Raw genomic sequence first — 22,794 nt, 5'->3', positions numbered from 1 at the left:
AGTGAATACATTTAACTTAATTGTGCTTCGTGAGTCAGAAACATGGTTTCTCAAGAAGAGCTTATTGTTTCAGAACTCAATGAGAGCAACAGTTGAGCTACATGAAAATAGAAAAGAGGGCTATCCAGCTGTTAAAACTCTCGTCACTCTGGGTAAAGAAGACTTGTCCATTAAGGTAAGCTTTTATTTCCATTTTACTTTAATCATCAGTTGATTTAATAGTATGTATTTAATATTATGAGAGGGAAGGAAAGAAAATTGACATTTCTTGAGTGTGCTATTTGTGAGTAAAGTCATGTGTCAGTGCTTTCTTATCAATGAACTGAGCACATACATAGTTGCTATTGTTTAGTGACATTGTAGTCATTTTGTAAAAGCCTTCTAAGATATTTGCCTGATGGCACATTTCTCAGTGTGTCCCTGTCATTTATGGAAATGTGACTATTTAGTGCTGGATTCTTGGCTTTGGTTACCTCGCTGACTACTTGAGCAGGACCTCAGTCCCAAGCCTATCAGATTTTGGCGTTGCTGTCTCCTTTGTTTACACTGTTCCCAAAGGAGCCACTTTTCAATGGCAGCTCACAACCCTTTCTCACTTTAGAACCTTCTAGCATGTGCTTTATTTAATGAACTCTCCTCCCCTCCTTGACTCCCCTTTTACTTTTAACATTTTGTGCACTACAGATAAGTGACCTAGGTGGTGGAGTCCCACTTCGGAAAATAGACCGTCTTTTTAACTACATGTATTCAACTGCCCCTCGACCCAGCCTGGAGCCTACAAGAGCTGCTCCCTTGGTAAGCATGACAAACTGCTGCAGAAAGAAAGGTCTTTAACACAGGGATAGAGAGTTTCCCATCTCCTTAGGTGGTTGTACTAGCTTTACTTAAATGGGGCTGTTTCTGGTATAGGTGGGAGCAAAGGCACCTTTTTGCCTTACTGTTTAGTTTGTAAGTTCTTTGGACAAAGTGCTTTTCTAATTTGTCTAAGAAACACTCCAGGCTGGAGAGATGGCCCAGTCGTTAAGAGCGCTGCTTGCTTTCCTAAAGGTCCTGAGTTCAATTCCCAGCAACTAGATGGTGGCTTACAACCACCCATAATGAGATCTGGTGCTCCCTTTTGGCCTGTAGGCTTGTATGTTAAAAAAAAGAAATACTCCAAGCTGAGTGTTACACTTCCAAATACAGTGTGTAAAAGCTTTCCCTATGATAAGATTGCTGCAAGACGGCAACTTGTCATCATGCGCCACCGTCGGGGAGGTGGCCATTACCCATGGGTGAGCAGAGAAGACTGGGGGGAGTGTTTGGCTACAGTTTAGTAGACGATGCTTTAGTGCTGCATACCTTACAGGCCCAAGTCACCCAGAGCCTTTGGGTCACCACTGTCAAATTTGTTTATATAATTAAAATATTTATATAACATTAAATTTTCATAATCTAAGCATAAAACATATAGGTGATGTATATATTTTCAGAGGTCTCTGTGTAGCACTCTAGAAATAACCTTCAGCCTTATTCACTCAGTGAGAAAAGCCTCTGGTTACCATGGTAGCATTTATTCCTGGTACGGCCACACTCTCTTCCCCTGCTGAGTGTTTCTAATTGACAAACAACAATTGAACCCTTTGTCATTAAACACAGCAATGTATCTATCAGTCTGCAAAATGGCTCAGGGTATAAATTAAGTTTCATTTTAAAGTCCTACCTGAGTGATAAGCACATAAGATTATATTTTATTTGTATGAATAAAATCAAACACTTTGCATTGTTATTTGAGGCAGAGTTTGTTAACTCAGCATGTGGAAAACTGAGGAAGTCATTTATACAGAATTCAAGAAAATTCATAAAAGATCAATTTGAAGTAGTATTACCTTGACCAGGGTCTGGTATAAATTTTGCATTTTTGCCAGTTGTTTAAAAATAATATGGATTATCTATTCCAGTTTTTAAAATAGCGCCCTGTAGATAGCTTTATGCCATATTTGTTTGTTTGTTCCGGGAAACAGAGGACTCTCAGAGACCATTATTTATCCAATCCACCTTCCCATTACATAAATGTGGGAAAGGATCAAAGCAAATTAATGCTAGATCTGGTACTGGCTGTCTGTGGACTTCTAGCATACTGTTGTGGCTGCTCTTGAGCTTCCATTAGCATCTCTCCCAGTTAATAAACTGTCCTCACCTCTGAAGTGGGCACATGGCTGTGTCGTACTAGAAAAGAGTTTTCCTTCCAGATGGCTTAGTTTTACCCATCTGTATCTTCCTTCATATATTTTTTAATTGAACAAATTTTAAACTGTTTTCATGTATAAGTGTTTGCCTGCATATTTGTATGTATGTGTACCTCGTGCATGCCTAGTACCAGAGAGCATCGGATCCTCTGGAACTGAAGTTATGGATGGTTGTGATCAACCACGTGGGTGGTGGGAAGGGTCTTCTGCAAGAGCAGCAAATGCACATAACTGCTGAGCCATCTCTGGAGCCCTAAATACAGACTTTTCAAATTTTATCTGTTGTATGTGTGTGTGGAAGGCACAGTTTAATTGAGTTGAATTCTCTCCCCTTACCTATTTGCTGATTCCAAGGTTTGAACTCAGGTTGTCAGGGTTGCACAGCAAGTGCTTTGACCTGCTGTGTCTTACCAGCACAAGAGCAGAGTCTGGTGTCATCCAGGTGGGCTGAGAGCTAGCTGAAGCTAGGGTGACCCTGAACTCTTGATCTTCCTGCTTGGAGGACAGACCTGTGTGCCACCATTTTTAGAAGGTGCTGGGGACTTGAATCCAGGGCCTTTGTGCTAGGCTGGCACTCTACCCACTGAGCTCCAGCCCCAGGACTGAAATGATTTTAATAACACCAATGTATTCATAGGTTCCCTGTTTATTTAGATAAATTTATAGGTGGTACCTTTTATTACTAGAGATGGTACTAGTCTGTGTTCTATTGAGAGTGCTGGGTGGGCGATGTCTATGTATACTGTAAAGTATTGAACCGTCCTGCCTCTATTTATGCAATGGAGCCAAATGATACTTTGGGAAGCAGATTTGTCCCTGACAAGGCACAGCCTGAAAGCTGTTTGGCACAGCATGAAACAACTTAGACCATGGTACAGCGTGATTCCCCACATGTCGAAAATTTCCTGTTTTGGGAGGATCTACTCTGCCTGTTAATTCTTTGATATTTCGGGAGGTCAGAGGACAACTCTGTGGAGTCAATTCACTGCTTCTATCTTTATGTGGATCCCAGGTGTTGAACTCAGGTCCTCAGGTTTGTCAGCAAAACTGAGTTTTACTGTGTGATAGATAGTACAGAGAGGTAGCCTTATTATGCCATGGAATCCTTATGAACTCGAAGACAAGCTTTTCATCTCAGGTGAAAAAAGTCTTAAAGAAATTGAATGAACTGCTCAGTCACACAGAAACAGAGATTTCAATTTAGATCTGTCAGAGTCAGAAGCCTGTGTGACCCTAGCCCTATTTCCTTAAGGCGCAGTTCCTGATCCAGATTTAATCCAGTGTTAAAGCTTACCTAATAGCATCTCCCCATACCCACCTGTGGCCGACTACAAAGTCACTGACTTTAGTATTGTTCTTATTCTTGCCAACATCTGTGACCTTTAGTTTAAAAAATATATTGACTGTCAGTTTGATGACTTTAAAATATAAGGCACTAAATTTTTTATTTCTGAAAAACCCATTCACTGTATTAACATGCTGTAGCTTTTCGAGATCCTTAAGAAGGAACCTCTAAGGAATTTTTTCAGTGGCCGTCTTGTTATTAGCAAATTTCAACTTTTGTCAGGCATTGGAAGTGAATGCTTTTAATCCCAGCACTCTGGGTGGCAGAGGCAGGAGTTTGAGACCAGCCTAGGGTACAGAGTGAGTTCCAGGACAGCCAGGGCTATAAAGAGAGACTCTGTCTTGAAAAACCACAAAAAAGGAAAGAAAAAATTCAACTCTTGTGCTATTAGTTCTCATCTCAGACAGCAGAGAAATCTGATAAAGAAACTTGGAAGTAAATGTGGTTTTGCGTTATCATCAGAACAATTTCTACTTGATTGGGCATTCACTTTTTATTTAAGAATTTTGTATTTTTATCACATTCACTCGGCACCCCTCCTATCCCTCACTTCGCACCTGTATCTTTTTTTAAAGAAGGCATTATCGATCATCTTAACAATCCTTTGGCCACCTTTCCAAGATGCTCCCTGAGCCCAAAGCATAGGAATTGTGTTATAGGCTTATCATGTTGGTCAAGCACCCTATGGTCAGTAGCTCTCAGCATTTTTACCAGTTGTAGCTTTCCATAATGGTGTCTGTCTCCTGCAAACAGAAGCTCCTTTGTTGAGAGGTGAGAGCTACATTTACCTGTGGATGTAAGTGTACGCTTTTTAAAAGTAACCCTTGGAGCTCAGGGTTGTTAAGTTGCTGGAGTCCTTGCCTAGCATGCATAGAAATCTGGCTTCCATCCCCAGCACTGCAGAAACCAGGCATGGTGGTTCATGGCCTAAAATCCTAGTACGTAGGAGTTAGAGGTAAGAGGAACAGGAGCTCAAGGTCAACCTCAGATACATAATGAGTTTAAAGCCAGCCTAGGATATATGAAACCCTATTTCAAAAAAAGTTACCTTGACTTTATGCTCAGACATAGGTTAAAATTTACTTTAAAATGCTTTATAAAAAACAATCAAAAATGAAATTTTTTCTGTCACCCAAACTTGACAATTTTTTTAATAAAATGGAGAATTTATTGGTCACAGATTATAGACACAGTATTTATAAAGATGGAGTTACTAATTCATTTGATTTGACTTCAGGGATTCATTTTAATCTTCTGTAAATGGTCCCCTATGAAACATTTGTACCAGTCTCATTCTATTAATTTTCTTTTCTTAATAGGCTGGATTTGGTTACGGCTTGCCAATTTCTCGTCTGTATGCCAGATATTTTCAGGGAGATCTAAAACTATATTCCATGGAAGGAGTGGGTACTGATGCCGTCATTTATCTGAAGGTACTGTGTTTTATTTCTGTTAGTGTAAAGGCCTCTTGACTTTTTAAAGGTGCAAGTACCCATAACTAGTTGAGAAGAGCACTGTATCGTCTCTTACCTTGAGATCAGATTTATGAAACCATGCTATGCCTCATGCTGATATTATACCCAAATATAACAAAGTAAGAATCATAGAGGTATAAACCTCAAATTTTTTGATTTTTTTACAACCATAGATCTAAATTAGAATTTTTCAAAAGTATATGTTCATTGAAAAACCTAGTTTAAAAGAAAGCCAATTTTCAGTAATCTGAAGTCTTCTAGTCTTTTGCTTTAATTTCTCAAGTTGTAAGAATTTAGTAATGAAGCCGGGTGGTTAGTGGTGCATTGCCTTTAATCCTAACACAGGGGAGGCAGAGATAAAGCAGATAGATCTCCTGAGTTCAAGGCCATCCTTGTCCGCAGAACAAGTTCCAGGATGGCCAGGGCTGCATAGTGGAGCCCTGTTTCACAAAACCAAAATAAAAGAATTCAGTAATGATAATATGTTTACATAAAGATCTGTAGATCTTTATATCAAGCAAAGTAACTCAGAAACACAAATAGTGAATGTGTGCTATCATGCAGGTCTTAGCTTTTATTTTGTGTATATGTGCATATGTGTACATATGTGGAAATGAGCATCAATCAGTATGGTCACGAAACTATAAAGAGGTCCACGAGAGAAGAGAGATTTTGAGGATGGCTGGGAGGATAGTAGAACAGCACATGAAAGCAGAAAACTACTAGAGCTGGAAGAGAAAAGGGAGATGGCAAGAGACTCAGCAAAAACAAATTACATACAGAAATTCCTTAATGGAACTTTTACATTGTACATTGTTTTTTTTATATTAAAATCATAATAATGGTCATTTAAAATGTTTATCTATGAACTAAGTTCTCTATAAGACAGTTTTTCTTATTTATTGGTGGTGTTAGACTTCTGTTTCTGAATTCTAGAATTTTGATATATTATTTCAATAGGCAGTAGAGGTATAAGCCACACTACTTGTCTTCAAGAGGTACTGTGTTTTTGTTTCTTACGAATCCTCCTAGAGTTGATTTTGGATTTTTAGGGACAGGGGATGTAGCTCAGTGGTGTAGATCCTTCCTAGAATATACAAGACTCTGGGTTTCATTCCATTATCACAGAAGTAAAACAAATAAAAATCTTATAGAGGAGCTGGGTGTGGTAGCACACAACTTTAAGCTCAGCACGTGGAAGGCAGAGGCAGGCTAGCCCGGTCTATGTAAAAACTTCCAGGCTAGGAGTACACAGTGAGACCCTGGCTCAAAAAATAGCAACATCAAAAAGCTATAATAGACTTGGTTCTGCATTTAGAAATAGATTTAAGAAATTAATCTTAAAGACATTTCAGCAGCTTGGTTTTATCTCATAACTTTGGAATGTATCTTGCAGAACTTTCCACGTAAGTTTGCGCAGAACTGACTCATTCTTTTTAGCCATGCCCTAGTATATTACTGGACAAGCTATCACAGTTTCACTCACTAGTTGGGTGTCAGTGGATCTCAACATGGGCTTTGTTTGCTTGCTCTGATGCTAGGAATGGAGCCCAGAGCCCAGAGCCTCTACCATGCCACTACATGCTTTCTGTTGCTAAGCTACATTCCCAGCCCCTAATGATGTGATGTTTAATATCACTTGTTGGCAAATGTTTATGAGACTTTATTTCTTCTAGGGCTGTTTTAGGGCAGCAGTTGCCTATTAAATAAAAATGCTTGATCTAAGCTGTACTCTCAGTACTATGGAGTATCGCAAAGCAGTATTGACGGAATTACAATGTACTTTGTTCCTGTTGTGTGTGTTTCAGTACTGATTTTGAGCGAGTGAGTGAGCACATGATTTAACTCATTTAGAGAGGGCTCAGGATCTTCCTCCTAGCCAGTCCAAGTACATCTGTAAAATAAATTTTAATATTTCTAAAACAAGAATGGTTACTTGTGTTTGAAAGAGTAAAATCTGTGAATTTCATGTGAGAAAAAGAGTATCCTAGACCTTTGGTGTATGTCCTTTCTAATAGGCCCTTTCAAGTGAATCCTTTGAGAGACTACCAGTTTTCAACAAGTCTGCGTGGCGCCATTACAAGACTACTCCTGAAGCTGATGACTGGAGCAATCCCAGCAGCGAACCGAGGGACGCATCAAAATACAAGGCTAAACAGTAAGAAACCACTTTGGTTCCCATTAGAAAGTATCTGATTTGTCTCCAGAAAGTACCAAGCAGACAATTGAACAATATTTTATGCCGTACATTCTGTGTGATTTTATCACTGGAAAAGCAAAGCGATCCTTAGAGAAAAAAGATTGGAGAAAAATTTTTATGCTGAGGAGAACAAACAAGAATTGGGTAGCTAGAGTCATCATTTAAATGGAAATTCCCACCAGCCTGGGAATCCTTGCACTTTGGAGGTATTGACAGTGAGCAGGGGCTTATTCTACTGTGGATGTTGTTTTCAAACAATTAACTTTTCAGTTTGTTGTGAGTGTTATAGATTGACAGAAAGATGTTTACAGAAATTTTGGGGGTTAAACTGAAAAAAATGAAGCTGAAATGAATCAAAATGGACTCTATCCACACAGTGAAGCATTATTTAGTCCTTGAAAAGAAGGGAATTCTGATACATGCTTCAACATAGATGAATTTTAAAGTCATTATTTGCTGTGCAACAGGCCATACTCAAAAGCATAAATTGTCCTATTCCACTTTTATGAGATGCCTAGAGCAGTCATTTCAGAGTCAGAAGGTAGAAGAGTGGACGCCAGGACTTCGGGGAAGTGGAATGAGGAATTGTTACTGAGTACAGATTTTCTGTGTGATGGTGAATAGCACTCGGCGTAGGGAGTACTGATGGTTGTGCAATAGTGTGAATATGCCCAAGCAACTAGCTGTTCACTTAAAAGTAGTTGGCAGCTCGTTCTATATTATGTGTAGTTTAACACTGTAAATGATCAAAACTGAAAAGTTGTTGCTCATACAACAGCTGTCATTGCTTTATGTTAATAAACTGTTGCTAGTTTATGTTTATAAAACAATCTAGTCTGGTTTCCAATTTTTCAATTTAAAATATTCTTTTATTAAATTGTGTGTTATAAAAAATAATCTAGGAAATATTAAATGAAAAAAGAAAAGAAAATCATTGTATTTCCACAACTCAGACATTGCTATGGGTACAATTTTATTTATATTATTTTAGATAATCTTCTATTTGTATATGTATGTATTTTCTCCAAGTGAGATCATTTTTCATACTGTTGGGCAATATGCATTTGTTTCATTTAACTATGTCTACTTTTCCATGTCAGTAGCTTTCATCTCATTAGAAAGTTCCTGAATTTTCCAAACTGGGATTCATTCCAGAACTACATGGCATATCTGGATAGTCTGTAGTTGTTTTTAATCTAGAAAGTACTGTTGATGAAAGACCAGGTTAGCAAAACATCCCTACCTTGATGTGTTTAGTTTTTCTCTGCGGTATCTTTTAATTTGTTCCTTATTCCCATATTTGATGGAAATCAAAGTTGTTATAAAGGTTCTTTTTTTTTATTTTTTTCCTGCTGGAATACTCCATCAGTACTGTTACAGAATTATATGTTTACACGCATGATTTCCAGTTGATCCATTATCGGTGATGCTAAGGGTACACGATAATTTAGGTGATGGTTATCGGATCTATCTATGGCAGTGGTTGGTTCTCAACCTTCCTAATGCTGTGACCCTTTAATATGGCTCTTCACATTGTAGTGACCCCCAACCATAAAATTATTTTTGTTGCTATTCTATAGCAGTAATTTTGCTACTGTTATGAGTCGTAATGTTAATATTTTTTGAAGGTAGATGTTTTTCAAAGGGGTCGCAATCCATAGGTTGAGAAGTACTGCCCTGTAATATAATTCAGCTTTTTTTTCCCACTAGAACGTAATCCATATGGGGTCTTTTTGTTGTGGTGCTGTTTGTTTTTGGAAGGAGGTACATTGCAAAAGTATACTTATTTACCCATCAGCCATTTATCTAATGGTTTTTATCCTAGTTAACCATTTGGGCCTGATAAGAACACCCACTCTTAGAGTATAGCAAGTCCTACCCAGAGGATTTAGGCAAGGAAATAAATAAAAGACCCCCAAATTGGAAAGGAAGAAAAGAAGTCAAATTGTTCCTAAGTCAATATTTTATTAGTCTTTGTAAAATGATAGTCTTAAAAAATCATTCTTTGGTAACTATTGACTAACGTTCCTCTGTAAAGTACAGCTCATTCTCAAATAACAAAGGCCATACCATGAAATACAGTTCTTCTAGTATGTGTTGAACTTTTTCCTTTAAACTTAAAGGGAAAATTGAGTTCTCTTTTACCTCTTTTTAAGGTAAGCAGTTGAATTAAGTCATCCTAAAGCAGTGCTTCTCAGCCTTCCTAATGCTGGGACCCTTTAATACAGTTCCTCATGGTGTATGACCCCAACCATACAATTGTTTTCATTGCTACTTCATAACTAATTTTGCTAATGTTGTGAATTGTGATGCAAATATCTAATATGCAGAATATCTACTATGTGACTCCTATGAACGGCTGCTTTGCCACCCATGAATTGCAACCCACAGGTTGAGACATGATGAGTTTTTTGGCCTGTCTTTTTTTTTTTTTTTTTTTTTTTAAAAAAGACAGTATTTCTCTATTCAGCCCTGGCTGTCCTGGAACTTACTCTGTAGACCAGGCTGGCCTCGAACTCTAAGATCTTCCTGCCTCTGCCTTGTGAATACTGGTATTAAAGGTGTGTGCCACTACTGCCCAGCTTTTGCCTTGTCTTTTTTAGCATTGTAGATTAATAGTGTTTTATTGTTTTATACATTATACCCAGCACTTCTTTTTATTTGACATATAACATATAGTAGGAAAGTCTACAAATCTGAAGTCTATGGCTTGACACAGATTTACATCTCCCTTTCCAACACCCTGGAAGACTCCTTTCTAGCCAGACTATCCTCTCTTTACCATAGAAGATGCTTTCTGACCTTCGCTGAGGGTGCGTTTTTTAAACATAAAACAAAAGAAACACGTAAGCATACACCCTTGTCATCTTTGCTCCTGTGAAATCTATCCATGATATTGCATGTCGCAGTCATTGTCATTTCTGCTGCTTAAGTTGGCACACTTTTGAATAATGGCAGTTATTCTGAGCTTGATTTTTTTTCTTCTGTTGGCTAAAGTACATTAATTTTTGAACATTGTCCTACTTCCTTGTCTAATGCGATATCCTAAAATCTCAACTTCTACCCTCTATGCCCCTGTCCTGGAATCAACCATTTTATAGTTCTTTTGAACAGATATTGAAGCCTAATCTTGAAGGATAGGGTGTTCATTACACCTCTTCTAAGCCCTTTTTCTGGACAGAGGTTCTCAACACACACACATATACGTAAGTTCTTATTGATAGTTTCATTCTCTTTTAACATTGATTATTTCTCCCTAATGTGTTTTTCTTATATACATTTCTTACCATACAAACCTTAATTCTTAACATCTTTTACATAACAGAAACATTTGTGGGCAAATATAATTTATATAGCTTTGCAATATTGTACCATATAGTAAATGCTGGTATTTTTTTCTTTACTTTTCCCCAACATACTAAATACCCTATTGATTATTTGTGCATTTCACACTGTGTACCTTGATCACATTCACGTCCCATTCCTCCCAGGTTCACCCTCCACCCTTGAGGCCTCCCCCCTAAAAGAAAAAAAATACACCAAGTCCAGTTTGTGTTGCCCCTATAGTCATTAGAGCATGGCCAAAGTCCAGTGGCCAGCCCATTAAAGATGAGTTCTTTTATCCCCCAGCCCCACCAGAAGCCATCAACTGTGAAGAGCTATGCTGGTGTTTTCTAATGAGTAGTGTAAAGGCTGAAACACATCTGTGCTGCTCTCTAATCTTTCCTGCAGCTCATCTCAAAACAGGAAATTTAAAAAGGATTAAGTCTTTCATCATCCATCATATGATAGTAGCAGAAAGTTAGTCCTGCTGCCCCCACGGTGGGTGGTTTTTCCCAGGAAAGAGTTGTGCTCTGACCAGCTACATTGTGATTGTGTCTCTTGGTCTGTCAGATCAGTTTAGTGCCGTCCATCCCATTTTCAGTCTATGTAAGCCAAAGACCTTGTTGGGCATCAGTGTGGCCAGGTAATTCAAACTAGTACTTAGCAACGTGGAGTAAATTGGGTAGTACCAGAGCCATCTTTCATAAGAGTCATTTGCAGTGGGGAATGGTGCTTTTGACAGAAAGCTGTTTTCAAGGCCATACTTTAGCTGGGCACAGTGGCACATGCCTTTAATCCCAGCACGTGAGAGGCAGAGGCAGATGGATCTCTGTGACTTTGAGGCCAGCTTGGTCTACAGAGCAAATTCCAGGCCAGGTAGAGTTACATATAGAGACCCACAGTAAATAACATTATATGCTAATTAAGGATCAGACCTAATTTCCAACATGTTGTTTTCAAACAAATTTTAGCAAAAGTGAAATACTAAAGTAGTTAACTTGGCAATTTAAAATTGTTAAATTTGCCGGGTGGTGGTGGCTCACACCTTTAATCCCAGCACTAGGGAGGCAGAGGCAGGCAGATCTCTGTTAGTTCAAGGCCAGCCTGATCTACAAGAGCTAATTCCAGGACAGGCTCCAAAACTTCAGAGAAACTCTGTCTCAAAAACAAAAAACAAAACAAACATCATTAAGTTCTACAAATAGAATAATGCTTAAACATGGGGAAGGCTCTCAGGAGAGGAGTGGGAATGCAAAAGTCACTTCTTACACAGAAAGAGGTCTAAAACTGTATTCTAACCCTGAGTAACCCTAACTCTAACCCCTAATCCTGAGAATTCTAGCCCTAACCCTAACCCTAGCAGTTTTATTGAGATATGATTCACATACCGTACAGTTTGCTTTTTTGACATGTACAGTTCAGTTGTTTGGGGTAGATTCAAAATTGACAGCCTTCACCACTGTTCTAAATTCAGGCTTCCTCAGGCCAAGAAGAAACTTCACATGCATTAGCAGCAGTCATTTTATAGTTCTAATCAAATTGTTTGTTGTTTTATTTTGGTTTTGTTTGTTTTGTTTTCTGGGACAGGGTCTCTCTATAGTGAGCTCCCTGACTGTTCTGGAGCTCACTATTTGGATCAGGCTGCCCCTCCTACTCACAGAGATCTACCTGCCTCTGCCTTCTGATTGCTGGGTTTAAAGGCAGTGCCTCCATGCCCAGCTTCTGATCAGACTTTCAGTCGTGAGTAAAGAACTGTTGCAAAGTTTATGTAAGTAATGAAATGCCACTTTTTCTATAGTAACTATAGAAAATAATTCTGAGTTAGGGCAAAGGTTTTGGAATTATCACTATAAATGTTCTGAGTAAGTTTTTGTTAAAATAGAGGAGGTTGAGTACTCACGAGCTCTCTGTGGATTCTTTTCTTCATAGGGACAAGATCAAGACTAATAGAACTTTGTAGAAAACCGAGTGCTGTGGTCATCTCTGAAGAAAGATTATCTTCTGCAGGTTAACCAGACACCCTTCCTCTACCAAGTCTCAGTCCTGGCACTGTTGTTATTCCCAATGCTCTGTTATGTTGCTTCCTTTATATTGACTCAGTGTTTCCACGGAGCGCTTCCTCTAGTTAATCCACTCGCATCTTCCACTAAAGTTGTAACCTGAGCAGTTTGTCATGGTGTCTTTCTGTGGCATACTTGCCTCCGTCACAGTAGAGCACGGAGCCTCCTTAGCACTCTTGTACCCTATATTCTGTATCTTATCATGGGTTTAGCGTCTAAGTCTTACCAAGATTCTGAGCACCTTCCTCTTTCCAGGTACAGCAGATCCTACTGTTGACTTCGTGACCTCCAGCTAGGGCCTGGGGAGTCTGGAAGGGGAAGGTGTCAGTAGAGTACATCTTGCAAATTCAATCCCAGGGTTCTTCCTGTCCTATATATGCACCCCCTTTACTCTCTGAATCAGTGTTCTACCGACTTCCATCTGACTGTATTGTCGTCGTGAGGTGTGGTACTTTCGGATTAAAACCTATTCATCTGTATTATTTTTACTTTAAAGTTCGTTTGCATACTTCTCTTCCATTGATTAAAGTACTCTAAAAGTTGTTTTGGAATTTCTCACTTAACACCTTGGTTTGAAAGATTTTAAATGAAAACCTACCATCTAGTCAAATCAGACTGTAAAGAGTGGGAAATCTAGTTGTGTGTTTCTCTGAAAGCTCCCCTGCCCTATTCCTGTTTCTTTGCCATATGAAATTCCTCTCGTAGTCCCCTTAGGAACTAGAAGCGCCTTCGGGATGCACTCGCCTCACCATAACACAGATTGTCAGAGGCAAATATTCTAGCTTATTTTGAAAAATGTTATAGAGTGGATCATTTTCATTGTCATTACTTTTTGCCAATTTTAGAACTGTCCACTCAATCTGATTTTTGTTTCTCTGTGTAACAGCTCTGACTGTCCTGGAACTCACTATGTAGGCCAGACTGGCCTCAAACTCACAAAGGTCTGCCTGTCTCTGCCTCCCGAGTGCTGGGACTAAAAGACTCGTGCCACTACCGCCTGGTCTTCAGTCTGATTTTGTAATCATTCCTTTTGCTAAAAGTTAGAAGTAGGAATTCGCAGAGGACCTGTGGTAAGGAAAGACAAATGATGTGATATTTATTCTTAGTAATAAGGCTATCTGAGAGTCTGGATTCAAACTGGTACCTAGCTTATGCAGGTCCCTGTTAGGTGTTTCTCTGTCCATTATATTTTTTCTTGTGTATGTCATCCACTCTGACTGCTGCTTTCATTTACTGTATATATAAATGTTTCTACCCAGTTTTTCAGTACTGAATCCAGATTTAGAAGTTTTAGTTTGTAACCAGGCATGGTGGTCCATACCTGAAACCTCAGTACTCCAGATGGTGAGGCAGGAGGATCATGATCATAGCCTGGGCTATGTGCCAAGAGTCCCTCTCAAAGTTTTGACTTGTGTTACCCCTGCTATGTCATTACTGATGTAGCAGTGTAGTTGTCCCCACTGCCACCACACCGAAGGCTTTTGCCTCAGAGATTTGCTCTGACTTAGATGAAGTTGGCTCAGTTGTAACTTTGAGGAACACAGCATCTGATTTTCTTTCGATTCCTTGTATTATCTGAGTTTCTGGTGAGTTCCTTTTTGTCTTTATAAAGACCTCATTGCAGAGCAAAAAGCATGTTGGTAAATACCAAAGAGACGGGTGAGAGAGACTTATTGGACACAGCTAAGTCGGTGTCTTCGGGGGGTTGAGCAGTATGACTATTTTCTTGTGAGGAAAGACTGAAAATAATGCTCTTTTACATTTCAAGATCCTGGCTGCCTTAGAAACACCAGCTCTATGTCTCTATCTTACTGAGTCTCGGTTTCCAGCCATCCTCCTTTACACTTGCGAGTTTGGCTGTCAGCGAATGGAGGTGACAGTGTCTGTCATCGTGGCCTCGATTGCCTTGCTTCAGCACTGTTTTTACTTGCCATACTCCCACACCAAATACCCATCAGGCTTGGATATGGCATAGAAGAACCGTGTCATTTTCTCTTAAACTCTTTTCTGCAATGCCAGTTTTGTTGAAATGTCTTGAGGATTTAATGCACAGCCCTCCCCTAACACTCTTAGACTCCCCTCGTGTCCATCTAAACCTAGTGCACTCCAACTGCTCCTGTCCCCATGTCATCAGTGAGTTCACCTCAGCTCTAAGCCAGCCAGAAGAAGAGTTTCAGGAGCATCCTGTATCCTCACAGTTTGGTCTTCCCTCGACTGGAGTATTGATGTATCCTTTCTGTTGCTAGTGCTCAACCCTCTGAGCTTAAGCATGCCTCTCTGGCTCTGTGAATTTATATATTACAGATGGATATTGACCCATTTGCAGCTGAATTCTTCCCCATTTCTCTGTAATGTCCTCCAATTTACACTCTTATTTTAAGTATTTGGGAGCCATGTATCCTGTTTGAAACTCTACCTGGCACACAGTAGGTACTTAATGTCTTTGTTGAGCAAAAGAGGAAAACTGATAGAACATCTTCCTAAGTTCTTCAGATCCCTAACTTCAAATTGGTAATGATTTCAGGTCAAGAACTGTGACAGTGTGCTGGATGTCTTTTTATAGTGCTAAGAGATGGCTTTAAAATGTGGAGAAGTGACAGGGATTAAAAACGGATCCACATGAGCCATCTGATTCTTTGTCTCTGAATATTTGGTTTTGGATTCGCAGCACAAGGGCTTCTTTCTGTCTAGCGACATGGTTTTATAGTCTTTCTTAGAGATTCCAAAGAACTTAACATTCAGCACCCCAAGTGATCCTTAGAATGCCAGGAGGTGGACTAAGTAGCTTTTAGTTTTCATGTGAATTCCAAAGCAGTGAAGTGGCTTGCCAAGGAGACATGGAAAGTGAGAAGCAGAACCAAAGCCAGTGCTTGGGGCTTCCTGTTCCTAGGCCAATACTCTGAACAGTATGTCAAGTGGTTAGAATGATCTCCTTAGAGGAATCTCTTGGGCATATTAATCCTCAAGGATGATCTGTAAGTCAACAGTTTTCTGTAATGCAAGGCAGCTCCACTCAGGAAAAGGTTTCTTTGGTGTGTTTCCATTCTGGCACAGTTAGAGGAGACAAGTGGATTAGGCAGACAACTTTAGACTAATATAGGTCATGACTAGAGTTTCTATTTGAATGAGAGCAGCGCTTACTGCCAGCGTTTTTGTACAAAGATTCTACATTTGGAAGCTGATGGTTTTGTGTTTTGATAGACTCAATTACAGCTTCAATTAGATGCTCTTGCCCAGTCTTTCTATTACCAGTACTTAGAGTAATAGCTCGGCTGGCTATCAGAACCTTGGAGCACATTCTTTAGAGACTTACTTCATTGTCTCTATCTGCTGGTGCGCTGATTCATGAGTACAGATAGATTTTTCTCTCAGGTTTGTAGGCAGCCTGCTTGTTTGGCACGGTTGCATGTTTGCCCTTGATATTTTGTTCCTTCATTTCAATATAGCTCAGGGTTGGTAGTTGTCTGTTGCCTTTTCCTGGTACACAGTGACCTAGGTCGCATATTGGGCCTTATTATATTTTGTATCATTTTGTACTGTTCTGTTCTTCAGTTTCAGTATATGTGCTGCCGAAGCGAGCACTGTTCTGTTCTTCAGAAATTTGTTTCTCTATCAGCTTTGTGTTACCCATCTTTTACATTTACCTTTTTTATGGCTTTTATCTCTTGTTTTTCTTCATGTGTGATTTTCCACCCTTGAATCCGATCCTCCATTTCACTATTTTCTCTGTTTTTTGTAAGCCTCATGGCTTGCTTTCACATATATCATTCTCATATTTTTTTTAAATTTGCTTCCACTCAATATTTTATTCCTCTTTGATGCCTTATTTCTTTGAGCACGAAACCTTTTGGTCTGAATTTTTCAGGATTTCTGAAATCATTCTTTTTCCAGAATATATTTGTGTATCTTTTGCGTACTCTCTCAGGCACTCTCCTGGAGACCATGCTGTGGGATTGTGGCTTTTTTAATTTCATCATAGATCATTTTTTGCTCAGTTTTTGGACGTGTGCGCTGGCCAGGGGGGATAGGACACTTACACAAACATGTATTGATTCTGCCGTCTTTGTCAGTGGTCCAGATGCTTAAACATTGACTTTACAGATAATGTCCTTCATAATCTATATGTTAGGAAACAGAAGGAACCAATATGGCCAGCAGGAGAGCACCATTAATGATTTAATCAATAAAGGATTTTTGTTTGCTGTTCTGGGTGAAAAGCTAACTTTTAACTCCAGTTCCTGTCACACTGGTTAGAGATAGCGGTGCCTTCTGGTTTGAAAATAGAGGGGACATATGAAATTTTAATGAACTTGAGACGTTATCAGCCATCAACAGTGATTAATTTGTTAACTAAATATGGTAGAATACTTCAAACTAGGGCATAAGCAGAGCTCTCGAGAAGTATACGCTTGTTCTATTAGCCTCACTGAGTGCTTTACTGTGACATGTTTTCCAGTCAGCCATTTTAAAAAGTAGATCATTTAGAAATAGGAAACTCTGTTGGTCCTGCGGATGTACCCCTGGAATCCCAGCATGCAGGAGATGAAGGCAGGGACAAGTGTAAGGTCAGCCTGACTGCATCGTGAGAACCTGTGGGCGAGGAGAGGCGAGGAAGGAAAAGGGAGGGGGGAAGGATGTAAGGAAAGGCATGAAAGCTTTGTTATGGCTTCTTCTTGTTCTTTGTGAGTACACACTCAAATGGTTTGTAGGTTTAGGGCTTAGTGTTGAACATGGGATAATGTTTTGAAAGTGTATTTGCAGGTAGATCATGGGGCTTGTTTGGAATGCTTGTAAGACTGAAACTTCCTTGCCTCAGTAGCCAGACCTTCTAGTAGACAGCCAGCAGCAAACTGTATCACCTTCAGAACTCTCGTGCCACAATGAAGGACCACAAATGATAGCCTCGCAGCATCCACCGAGCTGTGCATGAGGCAAGACATTTCCCCTGAGGTCAGTCAGCCTCGGGCCGTGCTGCTGGGAAATAGATGATTGAACACAGGTGTCCTCCGCTAAGGGAGACTGAAGTGAAGGTAGCAGACAGGAGTCGTGGGGAGGGAGAGAAGGTTCAGTCGTCAGTTTCAGTGATACATTGTGTCTCTCACATGCTAGAAACATCAGTGTTGGGCCTGTGCCAGTGATCAAAGCAGAGTGAAATCCCGTTACAGTAAGGACAAGATAGAGTAATTTCCTGGTTCACTTTGGATACAAGTACTGTGGGGAAGATGAAAGGCTTCAATTTCATAAAGGACAGGTGTATTCTTCAGAGAAAGAAGTATTCCTGATTTCCCAAGTGAGTTTCACCTTTTAATCTATCAGTCTGAAGTGTGAGTCTGTCTCCCATGCTTGGCTCTTCTTCACTCTCCCCTGCGGGGTCCCTGCTGAGGTCCTTGTGGGACTGCGCCCATTCCAGCCATTGTCTCTCTGGTCAGCTCTCACAGTGAGTTCTCATGGAGTAAGAAGGGCTGCCGTTGGATTCTCTGTAGCAGCAACTCGCCACGGGTTTGGATGGATAGCTCTCTTTAGGGTTTCACAAATGATCACTTAAGGACCAGTGAGATGGCTGAGCTAGTAAAGGACGACCTGAGTTCAAGCTCCAGGTCCCGCATGGTAGAGGAAAGAACCAGCTGCTGCGAGTTGTCCCCTAACCTCCACACATATGCTGCGGGGCACGTGTAGGCACACCCACTACATCAATGTAGTAATGTTTTAGTCAAAAATTGAGAAGTATCTGGATAATGAGGCTAGAGGTAAAATTGCTGCTGGTCAGGAGTGGACTCTGTTTAGCACTTCACCTCATCTCAGAGGGGGAGGAAGGGTGGCTAGGAAGGCTTCCCTCTGAAGTGTACCGGGTGATATCAGCTGTGTCCACTTGCCAAAATCAAGGCAGTATTCCGGGCGCAGAAATCTGGAGAAGCCTCTGCTTGCTTATTTCTGTCTCTGAAGTAGGGACACATGTCTACTTATCTCCATGGTAGAGTTTAAAGTGGTCAGCACATGGGCTGTCAGTTGGTGTGTGCCACAGCCTCCTGGCAGAAAATTCCCTTTCCCTCAGAGGGACTGCTAGAGCCACCGTGGGGACTTGTTCTCCATGCCCACCCCTCTGACTCCTTGGGACAGATCTGAGTGGCCCAGCAGTGAGAGCTTTAACTATTGGAGAAGCGATGGAGTTGTGTTTAATAGTGTCCATTGGTAGGTCCAGTTTCTCGCCCTTTAAACTGCCTGATTTTCCATCGACAGAATCACCTTGGAGCATCAGGACCGAAAGTCTCTGAACATCTGGTAGTTCTGGAGCTGTCTTAAGGAAAGCACACCTCACCTCACAGTAGCCTTTGAGTGCTTAACTAAGTCCAGGAATCCCATATGCGCACTCTGCTGTGCAGAGCTTTACCCAGACTGCAGAGCTGACCTTAGTTCTCAGCATACTTGTTCCTTAAGTATAGGTGACTACAGGCACAGTACCCACCAGTTCAAAGTGATGACATCAGCCTTCGATGTCCAAGTCCCTTGGAAATGAAAAAATAAAGCTTGATGTGTGGAGTCTCATGGCCAAGTGAGGACTATTAAGTTTTTCCTGAGACATTAAAAACACTAGAGAGGTGAGATGGAAAGAGCGCCCGGGACGTGTGCACTGGAAAGGAGTATGAACTTAACCTGAAAAAATGTCTCTCTTCTATAAATCTCTCAGTGACATTTGGATTAATCAAGCATAATTAAATGTAGTTAGGTTTTTGTCAGATTGTAGTTCAAAATAATATTCATCTATGGAGAGGGTAATATATTCTGTAGAAATTTTATTAAGCATTTCAGTTAAGCAAACAGTAAGGAGAACAAAATCAGCCTCGGGAAGGTTAATTACTAAAAAACACAGAGGATAGTAGATTATGTAAATGATTTTAATTTTGAATACCATGGCTTGAGCTTTAATTTACATAGAGAGGTATTTGGGATTTGTTTTTCACAGTCTATTTTTCAAAAGTACGAAATTAGACTTGGCATTCTTTAAAAGTTCTAATCACTCCAGGCTTCCATTAGTCTTTGCTCTAACTTTTTCCTATTAAAGTTTGCAAAAATGAAGAATTACAATTTCCTTCCAGCGAATTCTCTTAGGATTCCATCTCGTTTGTGTAAATGATGAGAACTATGTTTTTATTTCTTTACCAAATGGTGGCTTTAACTGAAGTATTGGGAGAGTGTATGAAAGTGTTCATCCCAGGCGTGCCTTTACGGCAAGTGCTCACTTAAACTATAAAACCTAGCTCAGATTGGTTTTAGATGCTTTCTTTTTTTAGTAAAGGCTTTTCTCTCACCTTGCCTGTGTCAGGGAACAGGCTCTGATAAGATCTGTTCACATTTGATACTTGTCTAAATTTCATAGTGAGAGTTACAGAAGTATTGTCATCTCAGCAATATAAGCTTACCCAGGAAAGCTGAAGTTGTCCTTTTCACAAGAAGTGACACCCAGATTTCCTTTGTGTAGGATGGAGCTGGGTCTAACCCCCTTTGAGATAGTCATAGAAGCCCCTGCTGTTGGTTCTGTCTGGCCATTTGTTCGGCGGCTTTCGGTGAAGGTGCTACTTCCTTTGGAACTGGCTGCTTTGCAGATAATAAGCTTTCACTTCAAGGAGCATCCCATTAAGTAATTCTGACTTCCTTTAAAAGTGGCCTATTAATTTAAATGCTCTGGATAACTTTTGCAGACATCAGAGATCTCATATGTGTGGTAACTATGCAATGCCGGCCCTGACATCACAAAAGAATGCATACTCGCAACAAATGTGCTTCATGTCTAAAATGATCTTCCCTTCAGATTCTTGGAAGAGAAAAAATACAGCATTAATGTTCAGTTAGAACTCTGTTTTGGATATTGATGTGGGCTAGTCTCAAAAGAAACTGAAAGGTCACTGCGATAAGTCAGTGACAGTCATTCAACCATGCCGAATGTCATGTCCAGAAGAGCTTGTGAACTCAGGGTGAGCATCAAATGTGATACTGTTTACGTCGTGACATCCCTTTCACGTCATTCCCATTTCCTTTTTGTCATTGAAGCTATTTTAAGAAACCTCAATCTTTATTTTTTAATTAAAAATCATTGAATAGTTTTAGGAAGAACTGGCTTGTGCCTTTAACTTCAATGCTGAACTTACGGTCCCACATGTTTGTTTAGGATATGTGAGTTTATTGACAACTGAAGCCTGTAGCTGTAGGGATCTGAGAAGACGTGAGACTGCCTGCCACTAAAGACGGACCGTGCCGGATCTTGCAGCCTCACTTGGCAAGTCCTTTTAGGAGGGAGAATTTTCCCAGCTGTTTAGCCAGCACGGAAAGGAAAATGGCAGGTACAGCATAGAAGGCCCTGTATCTGCTCCCTTTCTTGTTGAGTGTTTATGTAACTTCCCGGGGGAACCTCGCAGCGTCATTTGGTTGCTTTCCACATTGAAAAGGTCCTTTAACAGCTGACACATGATGTAGACCAATAAATGTTTTTGAGACTATTAAATATATTGACTCAGGTGGAAGCAAAAGCAAAGTTTACCTAGAGTGTATGAAGCTTTAAGTGATTTCAAATTTGCAAGGAGCTGGGCTGGGGATATAGTGCAGCGATTGCGCACTGCCGTGGCATGTGTGGAGGCCTGGCTTCCACCGTAGCATTGAAAACAGGAAACAAATTCTAGGAATCATGCTACATCTTGCAGAAATTGTGTCCTGTTGTCCCCACAGTTCCCCTTTTGTTGGTTGCTCCAGATGCTTCTGTCTAAGCACTGTGCTCAGGACTGGAGCGCACGTTGTACTTGAGCAGTCGTGGACAGTGACTCTTTAGAAGAAAGGGAGAGCTAGCCCCACTCTGCTGAGTTCCTGCTTTGATGTTATTTGAATTGCTGCTTAAGGTTTAGAAACAGAGCATTTGCTGTTCCAAGCCCCCACCCAAGTGCTTGAAATGGATCTGTTTCCTTAGAACACAACTTTGGAATGCCTAGGAGATGCTGGAACTAGACAAAAGAGGTGTGAGGGAAAAGTTCAACGCTTTGCCAGGTTCTCTTTGTAACTCCTTGACTTATTAGTGTTGTCTAAATGGAATAATTGTGGGTTTGATAAGAGACAAATATTAACTTACACGTGTAATAAATGGCCATTGCAGTCTGTACCCATAAGTTCAAGTCTGCCCTGGCTCACTCCATGCCTCTGTTGACTTAGTGGTGAATGTACACACATGTCCACAGTTCCCGAGCAACCTTGTGCTTTGTAGAATGAAGCTCAGACCCATAAGTTATGCTGTCATGAATGAGGAATGACTAGATGGGGTCATTTGTCACTCTGTGGTCCACGGAGAGAAGTGTGTTGTGACTGCTGGAAAAACATAACCGGAGACCCGTGTGGCTTGGACCGTGCTCCTCGTGAGTTGCTGAGCAATCTGTTGTTTGTCATAACCAGACCTGTCCTGCCTCACGCGGGCAATTCTGTACCCTGGTAACCAGAACAATAAATGGCAGTTGTTTTCCACAGCTCATTAGCGTGCTGTTTTCTGAGCTCTCTGGTCTGTGTTCCCATCACTCTCGCCGAGATAAACTTCGCCTTCTGTTTCTGAAATGTAACACCTAAGCAGCAGCAGGCTCCTTTGCAAGTTGCCTGGGAGGCACAAGGACACTGACAAGTTCTTTTGATTGATCAGAGTGAAAAATCAATTATTTGTGTTTTCTGCAGCAAAGGACACTGAAATCACATTTTTACAGGCTACCCACCCTATGCATAAAACACAGGAAATGTGTAGCGGTGAATGTCCCTGTGACATCTTCCTAACTATGGTTCACATGTGCGGGGGAGGGGACCATGTGATGTCCAGTCAGGACACTTACATGAGAGGACACTATTATGCTGTAGACTGTAAATGGGTATAAACTGGCTTGCTCTGGGCAGACCACTCACACCAGAATTATCTGAAATGACTAAATGTGAAGGCCTAGATTTTCTCTTCACTCTTGCAACTCAGATTCTCTGGGGTTATGACTCAGAAATATTAATAAATGCTTCAGGAGAATGATTTTAGAACTGCAAATCTGGGAGGTTCTGCAACAGCGTTCTGAAGATATCTTGAAGATTTCAATTAAAGGGCCATTTCTTTCGTGCAATACCACTGCCCCCAAATATATTTAGGTGCAATTACATG

General features: G+C 40.5%; 1 protein-coding gene across 1 annotated transcript in view; it reads left to right on the top strand.

Annotated features, from left to right (window-relative positions):
* Pdk3 (pyruvate dehydrogenase kinase 3) overlaps nt 1-22,121 on the top strand; it is a 69,298-nt gene extending 47,177 nt beyond the window's left edge. The window contains exons 8-12 of the mRNA XM_057759114.1: nt 74-175; nt 685-795; nt 4,893-5,006; nt 7,067-7,206; nt 12,502-22,121. Of these exons, the coding sequence (XP_057615097.1) occupies nt 74-175; nt 685-795; nt 4,893-5,006; nt 7,067-7,206; nt 12,502-12,532 (498 nt within the window). The 3' untranslated portion in view covers nt 12,533-22,121. The remainder of the gene's footprint in view (nt 1-73; nt 176-684; nt 796-4,892; nt 5,007-7,066; nt 7,207-12,501) is intronic.
* Nucleotides 22,122-22,794: the final 673 nt, after the last annotated feature.

This window comes from Chionomys nivalis, chromosome X (genome assembly GCF_950005125.1).
Source record: "Chionomys nivalis chromosome X, mChiNiv1.1, whole genome shotgun sequence".
NCBI classification, from domain to species: Eukaryota; Metazoa; Chordata; class Mammalia; order Rodentia; family Cricetidae; genus Chionomys; species Chionomys nivalis.
Note: the sequence above shows the minus strand (reverse complement) of the source record. Positions and strands in the feature narration are given on the sequence as shown.